Source organism: Lates calcarifer, linkage group LG21 (assembly GCF_001640805.2).
Source record: "Lates calcarifer isolate ASB-BC8 linkage group LG21, TLL_Latcal_v3, whole genome shotgun sequence".
Taxonomy (NCBI): Eukaryota; Metazoa; Chordata; class Actinopteri; family Centropomidae; genus Lates; species Lates calcarifer.
In genome coordinates this window covers 14,626,913-14,652,744 of record NC_066853.1, presented here as the reverse complement: position 1 = coordinate 14,652,744, position 25,832 = coordinate 14,626,913, and the positions used below count along the sequence as shown (strand labels likewise).

General features: G+C 40.1%; 3 protein-coding genes across 3 annotated transcripts; all 3 read left to right on the top strand.

Moving 5' to 3' along the window:
* Positions 1-1,119: 1,119 nt before the first annotated feature.
* LOC108899749 (extracellular calcium-sensing receptor-like) lies at positions 1,120-5,186 on the top strand. The gene is made up of 12 exons (XM_018700373.1): positions 1,120-1,373; positions 1,573-1,799; positions 1,911-1,993; positions 2,152-2,331; positions 2,446-2,634; positions 2,756-3,007; positions 3,065-3,289; positions 3,429-3,638; positions 3,752-3,875; positions 3,975-4,168; positions 4,264-4,545; positions 4,764-5,186. The coding sequence occupies exons 1-12, from the start codon at positions 1,120-1,122 to the stop codon at positions 5,184-5,186; spliced, it is 2,643 nt and encodes an 880-aa protein (XP_018555889.1).
* Positions 5,187-9,730: 4,544 nt separating this feature from the next.
* On the top strand, positions 9,731-13,904 carry LOC108899760 (extracellular calcium-sensing receptor). The gene is made up of 12 exons (XM_018700385.2): positions 9,731-9,984; positions 10,207-10,409; positions 10,571-10,662; positions 10,777-10,956; positions 11,069-11,257; positions 11,375-11,615; positions 11,703-11,917; positions 12,043-12,252; positions 12,367-12,490; positions 12,595-12,788; positions 12,887-13,168; positions 13,482-13,904. Exons 1-12 carry the CDS (start codon positions 9,731-9,733, stop codon positions 13,902-13,904), a joined length of 2,607 nt encoding a protein of 868 aa, XP_018555901.1.
* Positions 13,905-18,537: 4,633 nt separating this feature from the next.
* On the top strand, positions 18,538-22,829 carry LOC108899748 (extracellular calcium-sensing receptor-like). The gene is made up of 12 exons (XM_051065531.1): positions 18,538-18,791; positions 19,026-19,141; positions 19,373-19,464; positions 19,626-19,805; positions 19,920-20,108; positions 20,251-20,461; positions 20,597-20,793; positions 20,932-21,141; positions 21,253-21,376; positions 21,481-21,674; positions 21,773-22,054; positions 22,407-22,829. The coding sequence occupies exons 1-12, from the start codon at positions 18,538-18,540 to the stop codon at positions 22,827-22,829; spliced, it is 2,472 nt and encodes an 823-aa protein (XP_050921488.1).
* The last annotated feature ends 3,003 nt before the right edge of the window (positions 22,830-25,832 follow it).

Below are 25,832 nucleotides of genomic sequence, written 5' to 3'. Positions count from 1 at the left end.
GCCCAATGAGCCTGAGCCTTTGATTCTATGATCAGCATTTTTGAGAAAACAATAGTTTGTTCATTAAAACAACCTATTTATTCTTTATGCACTTTTATACAGTTGTTTTGGTTAAAGCTCAGTGTGAAAACATACAGCTTCAAGACTGCTCTGTTGGTCAAAACTCCTTAAGGTCGTAATACATGTGCTTCTTACCATACATATGCATGTAGACGAACAGCTGTGTTGGTTTGTTCATGTTCTTGCCTGTGTACATTTTGTAGTAAAAGCTCTATCCACTCTGAAGTTGATCAGTGAAACATTTGTGGTTGACACAATCACACTCTTGATATCAGATTTTACACAGCATGAAAACAACTGCACACAATAATATTCTGACTTTATTGGAAATTTTCCATGTTCTTAAATGTGCTTAAATCCATTTTGTAAACATGTAATGTCCACAAAATGCTGTGCTGTGTTGTGACAATCCAGAGATAGCTGGTCAACACAGTGGACTTAGCAGCCTAGTATGTTGCAAGTTTCCTTCCTTCTATCTTAATTGGAAGGGCAGATAGTGGTGACTGCCAAGACAAGCCAATCTCTTGCTAGCATTAGTTTGTTTTTCCACCATCACTCTAGAGAGGAATAATTTTGGGTTGTGTGTTGCTTGTGTCATTAGTTTAACTTCTGTGCAAAAGGCTTTACACTTGTGATAAATACTCACATCAACACCTCACCTGTCCAGAGAGGGAGGGGGGTATGTTACTGTCAAGATGCAATTTTCAGACGTAACATTTATACTTGTGAGTGGAGACTTTGAATTAAGTGAAACATGTTTAGACAATGTTTAAGAATTTGTTGTCTATTTGCAGGTAGCTAACATGAGGTTATGATGTTACATTTGGGCATGTGGGATTTAATGGGATTTGTCTTTGCTAACAGGAACTGTTGAATACTTCTAAGGGATACCTATATTTTTCTGAACTTAATGCACTCTGTTGTCAGGTTTGATGAAGCAGTTTTGAGGTGAATTGTGTTTTACACAGAATTAATTTTTTTATACTTATGGTTGATGTATGTTCTGAGGTTCAGATAACAGTTATGTAAATGTTTTAAATATCCTGAACAGCTGCATCCATGTCTTGGTTGCCCTGGCTCTTCACTGGGTGGCCCTCCTCAGCCCTCTCCCTGCTGCTTCTCAGTGTAGTGGGCAGACAGACAGGTCTGGAGGTGGTTCAGGCAGTAGTGTGCTCTCAGTGGGGTGCACCAAGCAGCAAGAGCCTCTCCCAGGATGGAGATGTGATAATTGGTGGACTTTTTGATCTGTATTACATACCCACAGCTATAGAGCAGGACTTCACCAAGGTGCCATATTATACACCTTGCACTGGGTAATCACATGCACTGTATTTTTATTACAAGATGTTTTAGGATGTTATATTATTTGGTGATTTTATTATTATATTGTAGATAAAGGTGTAATACATTTTTGTTAATATGTGTGACATTACTGGCCATCTAATAGATTCCTATAAGTGACTGATTACAGGTTATTTCATTCATTCTTCCTTACTTTTCCTGTGGTCTCAGGTTAGATCCAGAGTCATTAAAATATATGTATGTTATGGCATTTGCTGTGGAGGAAATCAATCGTAACAGCACCCTGCTGCCAGGAGTGAAGCTGGGCTACCATATATTTGACAGCTGTAGCTTGGCTCTTCAAAATGCACTCTCACTGGTTGGAGGAGACACACAGAGCTGCAATTTAACAGCCTCTGTGCCTCGTTCTACATCCTATGAACAACCTGGAGAAACAAGTATGACTTGACATAATTTAACATTTGCTATGTCCATGAGAACAACTGGTATGATTATCATAGATTTTTTTTTTTTTAAACTAAAGTCATCATGTCTGATGTTGTCATCAGGTGGTCAGCCTGTTCCTGTGCTCATTGGTGCTTCCTCATCTACAATAGGAATAATACTATCCAGGACCCTCGGGCCTCTCTCTGTACCAGTTGTGAGTTTCAGAAAGTTTTGTTGAGTCACTTTTTATACAGTTTACATCAAGAGGCTGATAAAAATTTGTAAAACATTTTAATATAAAACTGGTATTATTGCTCTAAAAAAGTGTCAAAAATATTAAATATTTCTGTGTCTTTCCCTCAGATCAGTTACTTCGCTAGCTGTCCCTGTCTTAGTGACAGATCCAAGTTTCCTAACTTCTTCAGAACTATCCCCAGTGATATATATCAGGCCTGGGCCATGGCTCAACTGGCCATACGTTTCCACTGGACTTGGATTGGAGCTGTTATTGAAAACAATGACTATGGTCATTTGGCGATACAGGTGTATGTTTTTGTTGTTACATTCTTATACATATATTACCTTCATAAAGTAGTAAAGTAGTAAAAATAGCATATATGTATGGACATATTTGTTTTGTTGACCTCCATATTTAAGGCTTTTCAGGAAGAGATTCAGGGGAAAGGGGTGTGTTTGGAATTCATAGAGACTGTCAATAAAGAAACTATGGTGAGTGATACCAGACGTGCAGCACTCACAATTCAAGCTTCCACTGTGAGGGTGATTCTGATCTTTTGCTGGTATACTGATGTAAGGAAAATATTTCTGGAGCTGACCAAAATAAATGTAAGCAACTAGCATGGAAATCTAAAAAGTCTGAATGATTCATCATTAGACAGGCATTATTCTTGTTACATAATATATATAATTTCGGTTTATTGATTTGAAGACTGTCCTCTCACTGTAGGTTACTGACAGACAGTTTGTGGCCAGTGAGGCCTGGAGTACCAGTGATAATCTTCTCCAAGATCTTGCCATCTCAAAGGTGGCGAGTGGTGTTCTTGGTGTGGCCATTCAGAGTTCAACAATACCTGGATTTGAAAATTATCTCAGAAATTTGCACCCACGTCATCGTCCTGATGATGAATTCTTAAGAGAATTCTGGGAAAACAAGTTTGGATGCAGTCCAGAGGACACACCTTTGTTTTCATCTTCATCAGTCAAAGCAAGGTCTGACCATCTGTCAAATGTATCTACTTCATTTCTTCCCAAGAAGTCAAATCAGAAAACTTCTCTACCCCCCTGCAGTGGCACAGAGTCTCTGGTGGGACTGCAGCATCCCTTTACTGACACCTCCCAGCTAAGGGTGGCACATAATGTCTACCTTGCTGTTTATGCAGCAGCCCACACCCTTCACAGCCTTCTCTCCTGCCCCAACAGAGACAGTTCCCCCAGAAACACTTTAACTTGCTCCTCTCCAAAATCCATCAAGCCAATAGAGGTAAATGTGATGTTCATGTTTCCATTTGATGAACAAGCAAAATAGTTGTAAATGTATTGTTAATCTGAACATTTCAAGTGCATTTTTGGTATATAAATTTTCCATAAAGTCAGGCTTCTTAAACTTTTGTTGCTTCCAGCTGTTGCAGCACTTGAACAAAGTGAATGTCACCACACCACAGGGTGAAATGTTCTATTTCCAAGGGGCCGACATTCCAGCAAAGTACGATCTTATCAACTGGCAGAACACTCCTGAGGGGACACTAAAACTTGTGTTGACTGGTCATGTGGATGGGTTTAATCTCCACCTTAATGAATCAGCTATTCAGTGGAGCACAGGATCCAATCAGGTAGTCACATCAACAAACTGACCCAAAGCTTCTAACTATCTGCTGTTGAGATTAATGTCTTTATTAATTCACTAGATTATGTCATTGAGAATATTATCTGGCTTTTTGTTTAGGTGCCTGTTTCAGTGTGCAGCGAGAGCTGCCCTCCAGGGACCAGAGTGGCCAACAGGAAAGGGGAACCTGTCTGCTGCTTTGACTGTATCCCATGTGCTGAAGGGGAGATTAGCAATACAACTGGTGAGGAGATTAGTCCATAATATAACAGAAGCTAAGGTTTGCGACATTAATTTGACCTTTTTTGTTTAATTAACTTTGTACTCCTTTTTCCTCTCCCAGGTTCCCACCACTGTGAACGTTGTCCATCAGAGTTCTGGTCCAATGCTGAACGAACTGCCTGCATCCCTCGTCAAGTGGATTTCCTTTCCTTTAATGAAATTTTGGGCATAACCTTGGCTACAGCAGCTGTGTCTGGGGCCACAGTGACAACAGCTGTGTTTGTGGTTTTTCTTAAATACCATCAAACACCTATGGTAAGAACCCAGCTTTATGTACCATGTTTGTTGTATGCATTCTTTCCCTTTTCTTTTTGTCATCATCTTTGTCTGTTCATCTGATTCATCTGTAGGTACGAGCCAACAACTCAGAACTGAGCTTTCTGCTTCTTGTGTCGCTGAAGCTCTGCTTCCTGTGCTCACTGTTGTTCATTGGTCGTCCATCAGTCTGGGCTTGTCGGTTCCAGCAGGCAGCTTTTGGGATCAGCTTTGTACTCTGTGTTTCCTGCCTCCTGGTAAAAACCATAGTGGTTCTTGTAGCGTTCCGTTCAGCTCGGCCTGGTGCTAAAGCTTTGATGAAGTGGTTTGGTCCAGGCCTACAGAGAGGAAGTGTCTGCTTCTTCACCTGTATACAGGTGTGAATTTGTTGATTAAATGGTGAAAACATTTGGTTAATTATACAGCCTTCAGCTTACAAGTAGTTCATTTTGTTACACGAATCAGGTACAAAGAAATTACTAATACTATAATTACACTGTAAATTTTGAGCAGTAGGTGTAGATGTTATCCGACATGTTTTTTTTACATTTGAGAAACGACGTTTGACATTGAATTATGTTCACTTTTCATACAGGTTAGCATCTGTGCTGTATGGCTGTCGCTCAGTCCCCCCATGCCTCAACAAGATCTGGGTTTCCAAGGGTCAAAGGTTACACTGAAGTGTGCCATGGCCTCTGTGGTGGGTTTCTCTCTTGTTCTGGGTTACATTGGCCTGTTGGCCTGTACCTGCCTCCTCTTGGCCTTTCTTGCTCGGAAACTTCCTGACAACTTCAATGAGGCCAAACTGATCACTTTCAGCATGCTGATCTTCTGTGCTGTCTGGGTGGCCTTTGTCCCTGCTTATGTTAGCTCTCCTGGGAAGTATGTTGTTGCTGTGGAAATCTTTGCAATTCTTGCTTCTAGCTATGGTTTACTGCTCTGCATATTTGCTCCAAAATGTTTCATTATTCTTTTGAGGCCTGAGAAGAACACTAAGAAACACCTGATGGCTAGATAGTTTTGGTTCCTCAGCCACGCACCATGCATATACCCATGGTGTATGTGTCAATTTGTCTTATTTCATTAATGCTAATGCCTGATGAGTCACTCATAGTTATGGCTTTTACTGGTTGCTGAATACAGAAGAAATGTCTACTGTTTTTAGACATCATCAAATAATATTATAACACCATTTACTGAAGAAGAAACACAGATTTAAATGCAACTCTACTCACTAAAATTTTAATTAACTGACTTTGCATCAATTATGTTAATTCTGCTCTCTTCCTGTGTATTGATTAAATACTGTACTTGTGTGGAATTCCTCACCAGCTTCTCTGAAAGCAGAATATTTTAATAATATTTACATTATATCATTAAGTTATTCATTGATGATTACATATCTTAAGTGTGCTGTTTTACCATAGTACATGAATGCATTGATTTAAAGAAAATAATAAAGCATTTTCTTTTCATCAGCATTTTCTCAGTGGGTCAGTGCCATACATTTTGTCTTTACATAGATGAAACAAGTCAAGATCCTAAGAATGACTCATCACAATACTTAATGTAGATATCAAAATCATAGTAGTGAGAGACATGCTACAATCTGATACCAATTACTCTGCCTGCAGTTATTACGTAGTCACTTTAAAGATGGAGTGATAGGGTGATTGCAGGGGCTGACAACAAAGATGTTGTTGTGTTTAAACTCCATGTACCCAGTAATGACCACTAGATTAGGAAGCATTATACCATCTAATGGTGCTCTGATGCTTCTTTATCGCTCAACAATGTGGTGCAGCTGTGCAACATCTCATTTTTCCCTACTTGTATCTAATTATGACAAACACCTACTTCCTTTAGTTTCACATACAGTATTCTTAGTCCTTGATGATTTATTAGGTAGCCAAACACCTAGAATGAATGTAAATTACTTATAAAGTGAGTCTGTGTGTTAAGATTTAACAGTTAGTGTAGGCAACCATATAGTCACAGAAAATAAAATGTGGAGTAGTTACAGAACACAATTATCCATTGTACAATATTTGTCATTTTCACTATGTTAAGAAAACACATTTACAGATAATACTAAATGCCTAGTAGTGTGCTTAATAGCTTAGTCACAAGTGTTATCAAGGTATTGTTTAGACACCCTACTGCTGTGCCTACTGTGCCTACTGCTCTGTATTTGTATTGACATAAGCAACTGCAGGCAATGTTATGTTAATTTTCCTCTATTGGCATACAGTCCATCTCTGAACCAGATTATGCCCCCGCTATTTTTGTGTCACTTACAGAAACCACATAACAGTAACCATTTAAAACTGTCACTTTTCGACATATAGAACACAATAAGGATAAGAGCCGCAGAAAAACAATGAGATCTACGCAAGGACTAATGTGGATACGATGCACCTACGCTTAGTAACTTACACACCCATCACACATCTATACCCATCAGGCAGGCAGATGGGTAATTGCTCGTGAAATGCACAATGATGGAGATGAGGAAGTGCACACCTGCATGTCATTCACTACCTCCTAACTTAAACCCCAAGAATAAAGTTTGTAACTTAGTCCTCTAAGATGAAATGTCCCTTTGTCCTTTTGAATCAGGGTTGTTCCAGGCCTAATGAGCCTGAGCAATTTATCATGTTATCGGCATTTTCAAAGAAAACAATTATTTGTTCACTCAAAACGTTTGGTTACCAGAGTAACCCCAGTTCTCTGAAAAATCGGAAGTGTCATCAGGCATGAACAATCAATGAAGCACCACTACCACCATGTCTGTCAGGGGACAGACTACAGTAATCATCTGAGCTGTGTGCTCCAGTCTATTCCCCCTTATTGACCGCCTGTAGTCCTCTAGTAGCATTCTCAAGCGTAATTCTTCCAAGTGTGCCCTATACATGCAAGCAGGGCAGTGCTGTCAGATTTCTCACTCAGTTTTCTGATAACTGGGTTTACCCTGGTAACCAAACGTTCTCTTTCAAACCTTGTTCTGTATGTCACTATGGGAGATATGGCCCACTCCCATATTGCATGTTCAAAACCCATGATACCTTGACCTCGGAAAAAGGTCGACACCACAAACCTTCCCCATGGGCTAGTGCACAATTAGGATGAACCAACACTGAAGACAGAGTGCGCCAATTAAGGTGCTGTCACGTCCAGGCGGTAAAACTGAATAAAAACATGTGGGGATGCCCAACTAGCAGCTGAAGTGCCCCTGAACAGAGTCCATGAGGTGGCCATTCCCCTAGTGGAATGAGCCTGAAGACTCTCTGGAAGCTGTAACCCCCTACTCTCATATGCCAAAATTATTGCCTCCACCACCCAATGTGACATTCACTGGCAAGACAGAGCCCTCCCTCTGGGAGATACAAAGAGCTAGTTACAAAGATAAAAAGAGTTTCTTGGCCATAGTCAGGTGAAAACTGCACAGACAAAGGATGTAATTCACTTATCCTTTTGGCAGAAGTCAGCATATAACAGCAAGTTTGGCCATGGATGAGCCAGCGTATCCGCTCCCAGTGGTGTGTCCCCACTTCTTAATAAAAAGAACAGAGCACATTGCGCATCTCTGTGCAATGCGAAGACATTGACGAATGCATGGACGAGTCTCTCCCATGCCAGGCAAAGCACTTCGGGGTCGAACTGAATCCCCTTTACTCGCTGTAAAGGGGATTTCCCTGAAAGCAGATCCACTCCAGTGTTTAGAACACCTGGAACATGTGCTGCACATAATGACAACAGAAGCACACTGCTCCACATCAGTTTGTGGGCCAGACTGTGCACTGTTATGGAATGGGTGCCTCTTGTCCGTTCTGACCAGAACATGACAATTCCTTAGAAGCACCGTTCCCAGGGGGACAATAACAGTGAACATATCCAGCTCTTGGCGTGATTGATACCTCCTTACTGGGGGTGCATCCAAATGTCATCCAAATCACACTGAGGCCTGATGCTCACACAGGCCACCTCGACGCATTTGCTGAATACCCACATTGGTGAGTGACAGTCCGAATGGCAGAGTCTGATATTCATAAACCTCAAAAACTTTCCCTGCGCCACATAAATACTATTGTGTAAATAAACATCATGCAGATCTATTGATGTGAACCAGCCCCGGCTGACTAGAGCAGAGTAGGACTCTGTGTGCAAGTATCCTGAATTTGTACTTTTGGAGGTGAGATTTGAGGAAACGTAAGCCCAGAATGGGACGTAACGCACCTCCCTTTTTCAGGATTAGGAAATACCGGGAGTAGAATTCCAGATTCACTACACAAGAGAGAGATTTCGCTCTCCAAAGCCCTTGTGGCTTGTGTGTGGTTTCTGTAAACACCACACCATTGAAACTTTGTGGTTTTGCTGCAAACTGAAGCCTGTAACCCCTGGCAACCCAGGGGTGAACAGCTAACGGGCCAGAGGCTTGAAGCTCAGGCTTGGAGCAGCTTCACCCTCCTGGGTTGACAGTCTGCCCTGCACTCTATCCTTTTTTTTTGAATAACTCACTGTGCCCACCAGTTGTTTCTTTAATGAAAAACCATGAAAAGCGTTTTGTGCAAGCTCTGCTCGACATCTTCCCTCTGAACCGGACCCATAGGACGTTGGGGGGGGGGTTAAACAAACTGTTCGGCACAGGAGGAACGTGTGCCTCTCCATAACTGTGAATGGGAACATGGTGGGCTGTTACACTTTAACTGGGACATGGTCGAAATTCTCTTCTGGAGGGGAGGAAGATGCTGATCTGTCCCCAAAAGACTCAGATTATATTTTGTCCCTTTTGATTCTTTTTCTGCCAGCCATTTTAGTGACAGCAAGATTTTGTGCTCCAGATGATTATATATCGCTTCATGTCCCTACATTGGCAAAGTAAGTTGTGCAATCAGGAGGTGGTCTCAGGAATTAATCATGACACCCTGGGTTCCTGACCCCAAGGTAAAGGTATCACCTATCCACAGGAAATATGCAGTACACACATACACCTGTCTACCACTGCTGATTACATACAGGCCAATCTCTTGCTAGCATTTGTTTGTTTTTCCACCATCACTCTAGAGAGGAATAATTTTGGGTTGTGTGTTCCTTGTGTCATTAGTTTAACTTCTGTGCAAAAGGCTTTACACTTGTATAAATTCTCAAAGCAACACCTCACTTGTCCACAGAGGGAGGGGGAAGTATGTTACTGTCAAGATGCCATTTTCAGACTTAACAATTTTCCTTGTGAGAGGAGACTTTTAATCAAGTGAAACATACTGTAAATGTTTATAATGTGCTTTATTTTTGTAGGTAGCTGACATGAGGATATGATGTTACATTTGGGCATGTGGAATTTAATGGTATTTGTCTTTGCTAACAGGGACTGTTGAATACATCTGATACCTTCATTTTTCTGAACTTAATGCACTCTGTTGTCAGGTTTGATGAAGCAGTTTTGAGGTGAATTGTGTTTTACACAGAATTAATTTTTTTATACTTATGGTTGATGTATGTTCTGAGGTTCAGATAACAGTTAATGTAATGTAAATGTTTTAAATATCCTGAACAGCTGCATCCATGTCTTGGTTGCCCTGGCTCCTCACTGGGTGGCCCTCCTCAGCCCTCTCCCTGCTGCTTCTCAGTGTAGTGGGCAGACAGACAGGTCTGGAGGTGGTTCAGGCAGTAGTGTGCTCTCAGTGGGGTGCACCGAGCAGCAAGAGCCTCTCCCAGGATGGAGATGTGATTATTGGTGGACTTTTTAGTCTGTATCACATACCTTCAACTATAGAGCAGGACTTCATCAAGCTGCCACATTATAAACCTTGCACTGGGTAATCACATGCACTGTATTTTCATGAGATGTCTGCTTTTTATATTGTTCATATTAAAACAGATTATGAAATATTTATATCAACAGATACAGGTGTATTACAATTATGTTGATATGTGTTACATTATCAGCCATCTGTTATTTTCATATCAAGGATTATGTTTATCTCTGACTAACTGTAGGTTATTTAATTCACTCTTGCCTTCTACTTCTGTGGTCACAGGTTAGATCCGGAGTCATTAAAATATATGTATGTTATGGCATTTGCGGTGGAAGAAATCAATCGTAACAGCACCCTGCTGCCAGGAGTGAAGCTGGGCTACCGTATATTTGACAGCTGTAGCCGATACCCCTGGGCTCTGCAACATGCACTGTTACTGGTTGGAGGAGACACACAGAGCTGCAACTTAACAGCCTCTGTGCCTCGTTCTACATCCTATGAACAACCTGGAGAAACAAGTATGACTTGATATAATTTAGTATTTATTTAACATTTGCTATTTTCATGAAAACAACAACTGGTATGATCATAGTAGAAAACAACTGTCCTAATATAATTAATGTAATATGTCTAATGCTGTCATCAGGTGGACAGCCTGCTCCTGTGCTCATTGCTGCTTCCTCATCTCCAATAGGAATAATACTATCTAGGACCCTCAGGTCTCTCTCTGTACCAGTTGTGAGTTTCATAAACCTTTGATGAGCCATTTTATCATCAAGAGGCTGTGAATATTTTAAGACTTGCATTATTGCTGTAAAAAATGTCAACAATATTTCTGTGTCTTTCCCTCAGATCAGTTACTTCGCTAGCTGTCCCTGTCTTAGTGACAGATCCAAGTTTCCTAACTTCTTCAGAACTATCCCCAGTGATATTTATCAGGCCTGGGCCATGGCTCAACTGGCCATACGTTTCCACTGGACTTGGATTGGAGCTGTTATTGTAAACAATGACTATGGTCAACTGGCGATACAGGTGTATGTTTTTGTTGTTACACTGTATCAATGTTTCTACAAATATCACCTTCATATATAGTACAAACAGCTTACATGTATGGACATATATTGTTTTGACCTCCATATTTCAGGTATTTCAGGAGGAGATTCGGGGAAAAGGAGTGTGTTTGGAATTCATAGAGACTGTCAACAGAGAAACTATATTGAGTGATGCCAGACGTGCAGCCCTCACAATTCAAGCTTCCACTGCGAGGGTGATTCTGATTTTCTGCTGGTACACCGATGTAAAGAAACTATTTCTGGAACTGGCCAAAAGAAATGTGAGAAACTAGCATAAAATTATCAGACATGGACATATTTCCTGATAACACGATTGTCAGTTTTTCTTGATTGTCTAATTTTTGTTTATTTATTTGAAGACTGTCCTCTTATTGTAGGTGACTGACAGACAGTTTCTGGCCAGTGAGGCCTGGAGTACCAGTAATGATCTTCTTCAAGATCTTGTTACCTCAAAGGTGGCAAGTGGTGTTCTTGGTGTGGCCATTCAAAGTTCAAAAATATCTGGATTTGAAAATTATCTCAGAAATTTGCACCCACGCCATCGTCCTGATGACATATTCTTAAGAGAATTCTGGGAAAATGAGTTTGGATGCAGTCCAGGGGACACACCCTCATATTCATATTTCTCTTCATCACTCAAAGCAAGGTCTGACCATCCGTCAAATGTATCTACTTCATCTCTTACCAAGGAATCACTTCAGAGAGCTTCTTTACCACTGTGCAGTGGCACAGAGTCTCTGGTGGGACTGCAGCATCCCTTTACTGACACCTCCCAGCTAAGGGTGTCATATAATGTCTACCTTGCTGTTTATGCTGCAGCCCACGCCCTACACAGCCTTCTCTCCTGCCCCAACAGAGACAGTCCCCCCAGAAACAACATCTCAACTTGCTCTTCTCCAAAATCTATCAAACCCATAGAGGTAAATGTGATCATCACCAAAGTAACAGTTAATCTTTTCTTCAACTGAACAATGTAGGAACAGTTTTTGCGCACAATTTTTTTTTTCTCGAAAAGTCAAGTTTATTAAACTTTTATTGCTTCCAGCTGTTGCAGCACTTGAACAAAGTGAATGTCACCACACCACAGGGTGAAATGTTTTATTTCCAAGGGGCCGACATTCCAGCAAAGTACGATCTTGTCAACTGGCAGAACACTCCTGAGGGGACACTAAAACTTGTTTTGATTGGTCGTGTGGATGGATTTGATCTCATCCTTAATGAATCAGCTATTCAGTGGAGCACAGGATCCAATCAGGTAGTCACAACAACAAATTACCCCAAAGATTCTAACAAATTCGCTGCTGACATGTATGTCTTCGACAATTTCCCAGATCATGTCATTGAGAATATTATCTGGGTTTTTGTTTAGGTGCCTGTTTCAGTGTGCAGTGAGAGCTGCCCTCCAGGGACCAGAGTGGCCACCAGGAAAGGGGAACCTGTCTGCTGCTTTGACTGTATCCCATGTGCTGAAGGGGAGATTAGTAATACAACTGGTGAAGAAATTAGTCTGTAATATAACACAAGCTAATGTTTGCAACATGAATTTTACCCTTTGTGTTTTATTTTCCTTCCCTCTGTTTTCTTTTTCCTCTCCCAGGTTCCCCCCACTGTGAGCGTTGTCCATCTGAGTTTTGGTCCGATGCTGAACGAACTGCCTGCATCCTTCGTCAAGTGGATTTCCTTTCCTTTAATGAAACTTTGGGCATTACTTTGGCTACAGCAGCTGTGTCTGGGGCTACGGTAACAACAGCTGTGTTTGTGGTTTTTCTTTACTACCGTCAAACACCTGTGGTAAGAACCCAGCTTAATGTGACAGAGTTTGTTTATGCATTGTTTCCTTCACTTTTTTCCTGTCATCAACTTTGTCTGTTCATCCGATTCATCTGAAGGTACGAGCCAACAACTCAGAACTGAGCTTTCTGCTTCTTGTGTCGCTGAAGCTCTGCTTCCTGTGCTCACTGGTGTTCATTGGTCGTCCATCAGTCTGGGCTTGTCGGTTCCAGCAGGCAGCTTTTGGGATCAGCTTTGTACTCTGTGTTTCCTGCCTCCTGGTGAAAACCATAGTGGTTCTGGCTGTTTTCCGTTCAGCTCGGCCTGGTGCTGAAGCCTTGATGAAGTGGTTTGGTCCATGTCAACAGAGAGGAAGTGTCTGCTTCTTCACCTGTATACAGGTGTGAATCATGTTGATTAAATGGTGAAAACATTTGGTTACACTTGGTAATGCAGCCTTCAATTTACAAATAATTAATTTTGTTTAGTGAATCAGGTATTAATTAAATATAAGTTGCTACTGATACTTAAATGTAATATAATATATGTAACATATTTCTCCCCTCTGAATACCCATTGCTTAGTTTTCTTCCCTGTATCCACATTTCAGCGCCATTTTATTGATACCTGAGTCGTAATATTTACCTCTATAATATTTAGCCATATTATGTAACTATCCTTGATATTGAATGATAATGGTCACTTTTCAAACAGGTTATCATCTGTGCTGTATGGCTGTCCCTCAGCCCCCCTGTGCCTCAACAGGACCTGGGTTTCCAAGGGTCAAAGGTTACACTGAAGTGTGCCATGGCCTCTGTGGTGGGTTTCTCTCTTGTTCTGGGTTACATTGGTCTGTTGGCCTGTACCTGCCTCCTCTTGGCCTTTCTTGCTCGGAAACTTCCTGACAACTTCAATGAGGCCAAACTGATCACTTTCAGCATGCTGATCTTCTGTGCTGTCTGGGTGGCCTTTGTCCCTGCTTATGTTAGCTCTCCTGGAAAGTATGTTGTTGCTGTGGAAATCTTTGCAATTCTTGCCTCTAGCTATGGTTTACTGCTCTGCATATTTGCTCCAAAATGTTTCATTATTCTTTTGAGGCCTGAGAAGAACACTAAGAAACACCTGATGGCTAGATAGTTTTTATTGCCTCAGCCATGCACCATGTGTATGTGCATATGTTCATGTGTGTGTGTCGATTTGTTTCATTTCAACAATGCTACTGCCTAATATGTCACTAATAGCTGTGGCTTGTATTCGTAGCTGAATATGTATTCATGTCTTCTGTTAAGTCATGACATGATACTGTAACATCATCCATAAAAAAATTATTAATTGTCTTTGCATTAATTGTGTTAATTGTTATTTATTCCTGTGTATTGATTAAATACTGTACGTCAATTTAATAAAACTCTCCACCCGCCTCTTGGAAGGCTGCTTTAGTACAATATACACATATTGTTAGCTAATGCTAGCATCTAAGTAGAAGCCTGTTTAATTTGAAATTAGTTGCAAAAGTCAGGTGGAGCAACCAGTAAGTCAGGTGGCGCAAGGAATGTCACTACATGAAACAAATAATTTATTCAAAGCTTTTAGAATTTAAAGATGTTATACACTTTAAGATCCTTTACATGATAATTTAAAATTTTAGATGCCACTATCAACTAAAGAAAAATCTGCACGACACAGGGAGTGCATAAAAAATGATCCGGCTGCAAGACAAGCTTATCATGCAAAATGAAAAGAGAGGTAATGTATATTGATACAGTACAATGCAAGTCTGAACAGTTTACTTTTATACAGTAGTCAGACCGCTTAGATTTTTAAATGGGAATATGCCAGTAATTTTATAGCAATCAGAGGAGGAGAAGGAGAGAGGGAAAAATTGCCAAAACCACCATCAGTCAGCTGTCTAGGAAAGAAAGGGAAAAGGTGAGGCAACAGAAGCAAGACCAGAGGAAGCACAGGGAAAGGAAAAGGGCCATGGAGGAAATCTTGAATTTCACACCTGAGTCACTGGATACAACTCTCACAGAACTCCTAGCAGAGCTTCAACCTAACCCTCCCAACAGTGATAAAGAAAATATTGTCAGTTTAGACGTACAGCAGCCAAGAGCATCCTCAACACCACAAATGCAGATGGCCACTCACTGAAGTCCATCTGCAGTATAATTCTGGAATGCAAAAGCCCCACAGGCTGTCTTACAGACAATTTGTTCAATATTGTCCTCTCTTTATAACACAGCCGAAAGTGTCAGACAGGAGCACTTAAGCATGCTTGGACCATGAGAATGTTAGACTCTTAACTGCAGCAGAAAGGTCTTCTGAAAACTGCCTGCATTTCTCAGCTGTTGACCTCTATCGTGTGTAGTCCAGACAAGGCATGCATGCATCAAGTCTGTGCAAAATGCTGTTACAATGAGGTAGAAATTCCAGTACCACAAGCAGAAGACACTGTGACCTGGCATCAATGGATCAGAAAACTGGTGTCAGAAGGGCCAAAGACTTACATGAATTATGTCAAAGAAGCAAAAACTGGAACATGTGCTGAACTGTTAAACCTTTTCAATCAGAAGCTAGACAACCAAGCCAAACACCACTACAACTGGCTGCACCAAGCCAAAGAGTGCAGGGCTTTAAAAGAGGGCCTAAGATGAAGAAGAAGTTCTCCTCCATGTGGATTTTTCAGAGAACTTCTCCTGCAAACGTAATAGTGAGGTAGTCTTTTCATTTTGAAGGGAGTAGGAAGCAGCCCACAGTCCTTGTGCTTCATGTATCAACATGTTTTGGAATAACAATAAATGATCCTTGAGCCTTTCAATGTTTCTTCCTCCAGCATATTTTGCCTTATTTAAATCTTTTTCATACTATTTGATGTCTATAATGCAGATGCTGGATCAGTCACTATGGGAATTTACAAGGAATGATTAATTCATGTGTAATTCATGTGCTGTATGTTTTTTTTATGTGGCCTGCAAAATGTGGCCAATGACCTACAGCACCATGAAAACAACAAACATGCAAACATTTTCCTTTTCCCCCTCTGTGACAGCTCACTATGAGTGTATAATGGGATGTAATTACTCATGAAATGCACAATGATGGAGATGAGCAATTGCACACCTGCAGATCATCAGTGCCTCCTCACTTAACTCCCATGAATTCAGTGATTGCAGCTTAGTCCTCTGAGATGAGATGACCCTTAGTCCTTTTGAACCAGGGCTGTTTCAGACCCAATGAGCCTTTGATCAGCATTTTTAGTCAAAAAAATGGTTCGCTCCTTAAAAACAACCGTATTTACTACGTATTTACTTTTGTATACAGTTGTCATATGGTTAAAGCTCAATGTGAAAATCATACAGCTTTAACTGTTAGGGGTGTGACAATACACTCAGCTCATAGACGATACACAACATTGGATTCACGAGAATGAGACAAGATTCTAACACTATTTTTCAAGAAAACTTTAATAACAAAATATATGACTGGAAAGATTGATTTATCTGGCTCAAAGTCAAAAAATGCAAAACATTGCAGATGCATTTTGCAATGTCTCTGTATGAGTTCCTAATTTGATGCTAGATACTTAAATGATGCTGTGTGTGACCTTCTAACTGAACTCCTTTCCACAAATGGAACATAGAAAATAAAAACTGTATAAATAACAAAAATAAATAAAAATAAATTTTTATCATCTTATTATTTTATGTGCAAACAATAATCAAAATACTACTCAATACTGTACAAACAGAGACTGACCCATTTTTCTTCAGGCATGAAACAGAGCTGAGATGGTTACAACTGCACAGCTCAGACAAAGATATGGTCATGTTCTTTTTTAAGAATATGTGTCTTTGTATACTGCTCGCATTAGCTGTGGTGTATGGCATTATTCTCTTGCAGTGCTTACATATTGTTCATGTCTTGTTTGTCACTCTGTCACTGTTTATGTTTTCTAACGTGTATTCTAACAGTGCATTCCGTTTACATCACTCTGTTTACATACACTCCTTGACAGCGTTCCAGTTGAGAAGTTGGGAAAACATGGATGCCTGCAGGAAAGTCTTATAGTTGCTCTTTTCGAGTACAAGTTCAAAACAAATCTGCACCCCACCTAAAGAACACCTCAGCTGTTACCATTTGATTTTAATGCAAACACTTCAATGCTCTTAAAAAGCAGCTCAAATTTAACTTCATCAAAAACATAATGATAAGCCATGACTGTGAACCGATTCAAACATATTCCAGACTATCCATTGCCATTGCTAGCCATTGTCAGCAATACCAGATGATAACAATTCTCTATGCTGTATTTTGCACATACAGCATAATAACATGTCCACAGATAAAAACTGAACAGTATTATGTGTATGACTGACTTAATGTGAAACAAATACGCCAGAACTGCTATAAACTGTAAAATTAGCAGAGTGTTCACTATTTTTGATGTGAGTAAAAAATGAATTAAAAATGGCAGGGGGTATGCTCAAAGCTAATTTCATCAGTCATGCTAGTTGCAGCTGGATACTGTCTTGTGAGACAGCTTTTCACCTCAACATGAAATAGTCACATTTTAATATCGCGATATCTTGTGGCATGAGATCTCATCCCACCCTATTAACTACAGATGCAAACTATGCAATTAAATACTTTATTATGCTTCTGTTACAATTTTTACTAGTTCCTCTTCTCGTCTGTAAAATAATTGCTTAGGTAGGTTATCCATGAGTCCTTTTAGAAAACTGCCCTGTTGGTTAAAGCTCCTGAGGGTCATAATACATGTGCTTCTTACTATACATGAAATAAGTAGATAAACAGCTTTGTTGGCTTGTTCACATGCTTGCCTGTGTACATTTTGTGGAGAATTTAAAGGTATTGACTTTATTGGAAATTTTCTATGTTGCAGTGCTTAAATCCATCTTGTAAGCACGCAACACTGATTTCTGTCATAATGTTTGGAGTGACAGTCCACTACTTTTTCAGTAAAATTGTTTCCTAATTCTGTTTCCTTTTTCTGCCAGATGTTTTTTTTTAGTGACAGCCGTTTGGAATTTTGTGCCCCAAATGATTATATATCACTTCATGTCCTTACACTAGCAAAAAAAAAGTTGTGCAAGTCGTGGTCACAAGAGGTAATTGTGAAACACTGTGCTCCTGATCCCAGGTAAAGGTATCAACAATCAACAGTACACAGACAACACCCACCTACCTACCACTGATAATATCATACAGACTAATCTCTTGCTAGCCTTCATTTGTTTTTCCACCATCACCCCAGAGAGGAATAATTTTGGGTTGTGTGCTGCATGTGCCATTTGTTTAACTTCTGCACAAAAGGCTTTACACTTGTTACTTAATGCTCACATCAACACCTCACTTGTCCACAGAGGGAGGGGGGTATGTTATTGTTAAGATGTCATCCTTAGACTTAACAATTTTCTTTGTGAGAGGATATTCTTAATCAAGTGAAACATGTTGTTAATGTTAATAATGTTCTTTCTGTTTGCAGGTAGCTGATATGAGGCTATCATATGATGTTAGGGCATGTGGAATTTTAATGGTTTTGTCTTTGCTAACAGGGACTGTTGAGCACATCTATGGAATACATACATTTTTCTGAACTTAAAGCATACTGTTGTCAGGTTTGATGAAGCAGGTTTGAGGTGAATTGTGTTTTACACTAAATTAATTTATTGGACTTCTGGTTGAAATATATTCTGATGTTCAGATAACAGTTACGTAAATGCTTTAAATTTCCAGAACAGCTGCATCCATGTCTTGGTTGCCCTGGCTCCTCACTGGGTGGCCCTCCTCAGCCCTCTCCCTGCTGCTTCTCAGTGTAGTGGGCAGAGAGACAGGTCTGGAGGTGGTTCAGGCAGTAGTGTGCTCTCAGTGGGGTGCACCGAGCAGCAAGAGCCTCTCCCAGGATGGAGATGTGATTATTGGCGGATTATTTAGTGTGCGTTACATACCTTCAGTTATAGAGCAGGACTTCACCAAGCTGCCACATTATAAACCTTGCACTGGGTAATCACATGTATTTTTATTAAAAGGTGTCTTGGGTTATTATATTGTCTATAATATGACAAAACATTGTCTGTTCATAAATTTCTCCTTATGCTCATATATCTTGTTTAAAATTCAGAAAAATAGAATTCATATATAGAAAGTGTTGAGCTAGAAAGTTATGCTAATGTTTTATGACAGGCCAATTTTATATTGTAAGTTATTCACTCTTCCTTTCTTCTCCTGTGGTCTCAGGTTAGAATTACATTCATTACAATATATGTATGTTATGGCATTTGCTGTGGAGGAAATCAATTGTAACAGCATCCTGCTGCCAGGAGTGAAGCTGGGCTACCATATATTTGACAGCTGTACCTTGGCTCTGCAACATGCACTGTTACTAGCTGTAGGAGACACACGCAGCTGCAACTTAACAGCCTCTGTGCCTCACTCTACATCCTATGAACAACCTGGAGAAACAAGTATGACTTGATGTAATTAAGTATGCATTTAACATTTACTGTGTACATGAAAACATCAGTTAAGATTATAGTATGAAAAAGATTATTCTAATGTGAAAATTTGTTTAATGCTATCATCAGGTGATCAGCCTGTTCCTTTGCTCGTTGGTGCTTCCACGTCTACAGCTGGCATAATACTGTCCAGGACCCTCAGGCCTCTCTCTGTACCAGTTGTGAGTTTGTTAAACCTTTGATGAGTCATTTTTATACAGTTTACATCAAGAGGCTTAAACATTTTTTAAAAATGTTTTAAAACAAATCAGCTATTAATACTGTAAAAAAAAAAAAAAAAAAGTGTAAAAAAATATAGAATATTTCTGTGTCTTTTCCTCAGATCAGCTATTTGGCTAGCTGCCCCTGTCTTAGTGACAGATCCAAGTTTCCTAACTTCTTCAGAACCATCCCCAGTGATATTTATCAAGCCCGGGCCATGGCAAGACTGGCTATACGCTTCCACTGGACTTGGATTGGAGCTGTTATTGTAAACAATGACTATGGTCAACTGGCGATACAGGTGTATGTTTTTGTTGTTACATTGTATCAATGTTTCTACAAATATCACCTTCATATATAATACAAACAGCTTACATGTATGGACATATTTGTTGTTTTGACCTCCATTTTTCAGGTATTTCAGGAAGAGATTCGTGGGAAAGGGGTGTGTTTGGAATTCATAGAGATTGTCAACAGAGTAACTATTTTGAGTGATGCCAAACGTATAGCCCACACAATTCAATCTTCCACTACAAGGGTGATTCTGATCTTTTGCTGGTATACTGATGTAAAGGAAGTTTTTCTGGAACTGGCCAAAAGAAATGTGAGCAACTGGCATGAAAATCTGTGTAGCCTGACGATTTCATTCTTAAAAATACATATATATGTTCTAATAACAAAATGTCAGATGTTCGTCTTGTAATTTATTGTAGTTTATTGATTTGAAGACTGTCCTCTTACTGTAGGTGACTGACAGACAGTTTCTGGCCAGTGAGGCCTGGAGTACCAGTAATGATCTTCTTCAAGATCTTGCCATCTCAAAGGTGGCAAGTGGTGTTCTTGGTGTGGCCATTCGAAGTTCAAAAATACCTGGATTTGAAAATTATCTCAGAAATTTGCACCCACGTCATCGTCCTGATGATGAATTCTTAAGAGAACTCTGGGAAAATGAGTTTGGATGCAGTCCAAGGAACACACATTCATATTCATATTCCTCTTCATCAGTCAAAGCAAGGTCTGACCATCCGTCAAATGTTTCTGCTTCATCTCTGGCCATGGAATCACTTCAGAAATCTTCTCTACCCCCCTGCAGTGGTACAGAGTCTCTGGAGGGAGTACAGAATCTCTTTACTGACACCTCCCAGTTAAGGGTGTCATATAATGTCTACCTTGCTGTTTATGCTGCAGCCCACGCCCTTCACAGCCTTCTCTCCTGCCCCAACAGAGACAGTCCCCCCAGAAACAACATCTCAACTTGCTCCTCTCCAAAATCCATCAAGTCAATAGAGGTAAATGTGATTATCACCTTTTCATCTTATCAGCAAAGGTGATCATAGTTGATGCCGAAAATGTTTATTTTCATTGTACACTTTCTGTGTACACATTGTACACTTTTTTCTGAAAAGTCAAACTTTTGTTGCTTCCAGCTGTTGCAGCACTTGAACAAAGTGAACTTCACCACACCACAGGGTGAAATGTTCTATTTCCAAGGGGCCGACATTCCAGCAAAGTACGATCTTGTCAACTGGCAGAACACTCCTGAGGGGACACTAAAACTTGTTTTGATTGGTCGTGTGGATGGATTTGATCTCCTCCTTAATGAATCAGCTATTCAGTGGAGCACAGGATCCAATCAGGTAGTCACATCAACAAACTGACCCAAAGATTCTAACAAATTTGCTGCTGACATGTATGTCGACAATTTCCCAGATCATGTCATTGAGAATATTATCTGGGTTTTTGTTTAGGTGCCTGTTTCAGTGTGCAGTGAGAGCTGCCCTCCAGGGACCAGAGTGGCCACCAGGAAAGGGGAACCTGTCTGCTGCTTTGACTGTATCCCATGTGCTGAAGGGGAGATCAGCAATACAACTGGTGAAGAAATTAGTCTGTAATATAACACAAGCTAATGTTTGCAACATGAATTTTACCCTTTGTGTTTTACTTTCCTTCCCTCTGTTTTCTTTTTCCTCTCCCAGGTTCCCCCCACTGTGAGCGTTGTCCATCTGAGTTTTGGTCCGATGCTGAACGAACTGCCTGCATCCCTCGTCAAGTGGATTTCCTTTCCTTTAATGAAACTTTGGGCATTACTTTGGCTACAGCAGCTGTGTCTGGGGCTACGGTGACAACAGCTGTGTTTGTGGTTTTTCTTTACTACCGTCAAACACCTGTGGTAAGAACCCAGCTTAGTAAGACAGAGTTTGTTTATGCATTGTTTCCTTCACTTTTTTCCTGTCATCAACTTTGTCTGTTCATCCGATTCATCTGTAGGTACGAGCCAACAACTCAGAACTGAGCTTTCTGCTTCTTGTGTCGCTGAAGCTCTGCTTCCTGTGCTCACTGGTGTTCATTGGTCGTCCATCAGTCTGGGCTTGTCGGTTCCAGCAGGCAGCTTTTGGGATCAGCTTTGTACTTTGTGTTTCCTGCCTCCTGGTAAAAACCATAGTGGTTCTGGCTGTTTTCCGCTCAGCTCGGCCTGGTGCTGAAGCCTTGATGAAGTGGTTTGGTCCAGGTCTACAGAGAGGAAGTGTCTGCTTCTTCACCTGTATACAGGTGTGAATCTTGTTTTGTTGATTAAATGGTGAAAACATTTGGTTATACTTAATAATACAACCTTCAATTTGTATGTAATTCATTTTGTTGTATGAATCAGGTATAAATGCTACTGATACAGGTAGAGTGGAAGAACATGAGCCATGATATAATGTATTCCTCTTCTTCTCTGAATGTCAATTGTTTAGTTTTCCTCCTCTGTATCTACAATTTAGTACCATTTTATTGGGATGCAATTCATACAACAAAATAACACTATAAATTATGGACTGTACTATAAAGTGTTATTGAATATTTTTAATATTCCTCTGCAACTACATTTGATCTTGAATACGGTTTGTTTCTCTTACAGGTTATCATCTGTGCTATATGGCTGTCCCTCAGTCCACCCATGCCTCATCATGATCTGGGTTTCCAAGGGTCAAAGGTCACCCTGAAATGTGCCATGGCCTCTGTGGTGGGTTTCTCTCTTGTTCTGGGTTATATTGGCCTGTTGGCCTGTACCTGCCTCTTCTTGGCCTTTCTTGCTCGGAAACTTCCTGACAACTTCAATGAGGCCAAACTGATCACTTTCAGCATGCTGATCTTCTGTGCTGTCTGGGTGGCCTTTGTCCCTGCTTATGTTAGCTCTCCTGGGAAGTATGTTGTCGCTGTGGAAATCTTTGCAATTCTTGCTTCTAGCTATGGTTTACTGCTCTGCATATTTGCTCCAAAATGTTTCATTATTCTTTTGAGGCCTGAGAAGAACACTAAGAAACACCTGATGGCTAGATAGTTCTGTTATCTCAGTCATACACCACATACAATTCCATACATTCACGTGTATGTGTCAATTTGTTTCATTTAAATGATACTATTTCTTAATGTGCCACTTATAGTTATGGCTTTTATTGATAGCTGAATAAGTAAGAACTAATATTATGATATCATCCATCAAAGAAAATCATAAATCTAAATGCAATGCAAAAATGTATTAACTGACTTTGCATTTATGTGTGTAATTGTTTGAGCTGTTACTGTGTTTAAGTAAATAATGGAGATTTGGAATTTTTCTCAATGGATCAGCGTCATGTTTTTTCTTTACTTAGTTAAAACAAGTATATCTGCTATTCAAAGACAAAGGTCCCTGAGTGACTCATCACAATAGTTAATGTAGATATCAAAATTATAGCAGGGAAAGAAGTACTAAAATATGGTACCAATTACTCTACCTGCAGTTAATAGGCTAATCACTTAAAACATGGAGCATGGACAGTTGTGTAACCCTAATCCTAGCTTTAAATGCACATACCCAATAATGCCCACAAGACAGAAGTATTACACCATCTAATGGTATAATACTAATGGTCAAGAAGCTTGTGCAGCTTTGCAACATCTTATTCTTTCCCTCCTTGTATTTGCTTTAATAATGACATGCAGCAATCTTAGTACTTTGGAAGAAGATCTATGCTGTAATGAAATACATTTATAACTGCATTCATAACTGCACAGCAGTCTTCTTCTTGGCTAGGACTACATGATTAATCATATTAAAACCGCGATCTTGATTCAGAGCTCTATGCGATCTAATTTCTAAATGACGACAATTCTGCTGCATTTTCATCAGAGACACCTGCTGCCACTCTCATCAGCCAATGACAGTGTGCCATTACAACACGTGTTTCAGAGCAACAGAAACTCAAATAAACCTGGTGAGAATGACCGAGTAACAGCGGCCAATGAGTGTGAGGCCAAACGTTGTGTTAGGACAAATAAAAAATGACTAAATGAATCCAGAAGAAAACCCTGCTGATGGCACTGTGCTCGTGACAAAAAAAGATTAGCTACTTAATTCCACCATTTTCTCTTTTTCAATTCTTTCTCTCTCTCCCTCTCAGCTCAACCAGGTACTCTGCAACTTTATAATATTTCAGCAGTGGCAGTAATATTCCCGCGGCGGGTCACCGCTACAAAATGTATATAGCGAAAAACACTGCAGACAGACACTGTCAGTCGGTTTTAACTCGTCTTATCACCAGTAGTTTCTGCTTTAGATGTGTGGTTTCTCATGGCGGGCATGCAGCTGTCAGCTGGCAGGTACAACTCACCTGACACTGGAGCGAATCAGAGTGAGTCACTGCATGCACTGTCGTTCTGCCCTCCGTTTTCATGAAGTGTCTAACTCTAAAGTTAGTTTTGTGGTTTAATTATTTTAAGACAAGATTTGGTTGTAAAGTTTACAGCCTGTCACACTGTTGCTGTGTGTGAATTCTGAGGCAGCTAAAAAAATTGTAATGACTCGTCCACTGACATTCTGTGAGTCATATGAGGGTACTCCTGACTAATGTATCAAATAGCCGACATTTCGCTGGCAGCCTTAGAACCTTACACAGTTTATTACAGTTTATTTTATTTACCATACCTGACAAGCTCCCATAGACACAAGGAAATTACACTCGATCAACTACCACTTAGCCAAACATTCAATTCAATTCAATTCAATTCAATTCAGTTTTATTTATATAGCGCAGAATCACGACAGTAGTTATCTCAAGGCACATTTCATATAGAGCAGGTCTAGACTGTACTCTTTAAGATATGACCTATCCTATATCAGGCACCATTATATTTTCTGTTCCACTTCCTTGTGTATCAGGTAAATTAGTGCAAAAAACATGTTGAAAAAATCGTGAGAGAGAATCTAATTTTTTCCAGAACTGTGCAGTCCTATTCTTGGCTATAAAATTTGTCAGATTTGGAATTAAAAATGAAAGCAGCAAGTAATTTTCACTTGATTTAGTTGCCATAAAATCCCTGTGCTTTATATAAAACCACACTCTCTGGATACAGTATTCATGTCACCTCACCACAAAGAACGGGATTCCACTTCCACACTGACTAATTTGTCAATAAATTATGGATTACAGTTAGTTAACTGACAGTAATGTGTTTAATGTTTAGCAAAGACTGAAAAGTGATGCAGGCTAACATCTGATTACTACACAGCTCTTACACATTCATCATATAAAGGGTGGAAAGTAGTAAGTTTATGTGACTCAAAACCACATTCCATATCAAATTTCATTGCTAATGATTTGAGTCTGAATAACATTCATGTTCATAGAGGCTGTCACAATTATCACAGTAATGATGGCACCACAGAAAGTTCAAAGGTAGAAGGCAAAGTCTGTGCAAAAGAGAATGAAGGTTATTTCAACCTTTCTTCTTCTTCTTATTTAAATCTTGTTTTGATGTCTATAATTCAGATACTGAATCAGTCACAGTGGGAATCAACAGGAATGATAAATTCCTTTGTTTTTTTTTGATTGAGCAGAAAACTCAAGACTGAACTGCATACAACAGCTACAGTTGCATAATCTATATACTATAAATTTTAAATGTGGACTATGATGTACAAACACCATTAAAAGAACAAACATGCACTTATCCTTCTTATTCCCGGTGTGCCACCTTGCTATGAGTTTATAATGGGATTAAATTATGCGTGTAATGCACACTGATGGAGATGAGCAATTGCACACCTGTGGCTCATCAGTACCTTCTTATTTAACCCCCATGATTTAAGTTTGATGTAACTTAGTCCTCTGAGATGAGACGACCTTTTGTCCTTTTGAACCAGGGTTGCTCCAAACCCAATGAGCCTGAGCAGTTTTGACACTCTGATCAGGGCCGGTTTTTGCTATGGGCAATGTGGGCGACCACCCAGGGCGCAATCTATGTGAGGGCACACGAGGGATGGTTCGCCCGGGGCACAAATCTAGTCAGGACCACCTCTGCC

Bases quoted from the DNA above. Each gene is read 5' to 3' on its own strand.
- LOC108899749 (XM_018700373.1), top strand. From the start codon at position 1,120: ATGTCTTGGTTGCCCTGGCTCTTCACTGGGTGGCCCTCCTCAGCCCTC. The intron at 2,332-2,445 runs GTGTATGTTTTT...TCCATATTTAAG, and splicing joins ATGGTCATTTGGCGATACAG to GCTTTTCAGGAAGAGATTCA. The intron at 3,290-3,428 runs GTAAATGTGATG...TGTTGCTTCCAG, and splicing joins AATCCATCAAGCCAATAGAG to CTGTTGCAGCACTTGAACAA.
- LOC108899760 (XM_018700385.2), top strand. From the start codon at position 9,731: ATGTCTTGGTTGCCCTGGCTCCTCACTGGGTGGCCCTCCTCAGCCCTC. The intron at 9,985-10,206 runs GTAATCACATGC...CTGTGGTCACAG, and splicing joins CATTATAAACCTTGCACTGG to GTTAGATCCGGAGTCATTAA. The intron at 10,410-10,570 runs GTTCTACATCCT...TGCTGTCATCAG, and splicing joins CTTAACAGCCTCTGTGCCTC to GTGGACAGCCTGCTCCTGTG.
- LOC108899748 (XM_051065531.1), top strand. From the start codon at position 18,538: ATGTCTTGGTTGCCCTGGCTCCTCACTGGGTGGCCCTCCTCAGCCCTC. The intron at 19,142-19,372 runs GTACCTTGGCTC...TGCTATCATCAG, and splicing joins CTACCATATATTTGACAGCT to GTGATCAGCCTGTTCCTTTG. The intron at 20,109-20,250 runs GTGAGCAACTGG...CTCTTACTGTAG, and splicing joins TGGAACTGGCCAAAAGAAAT to GTGACTGACAGACAGTTTCT.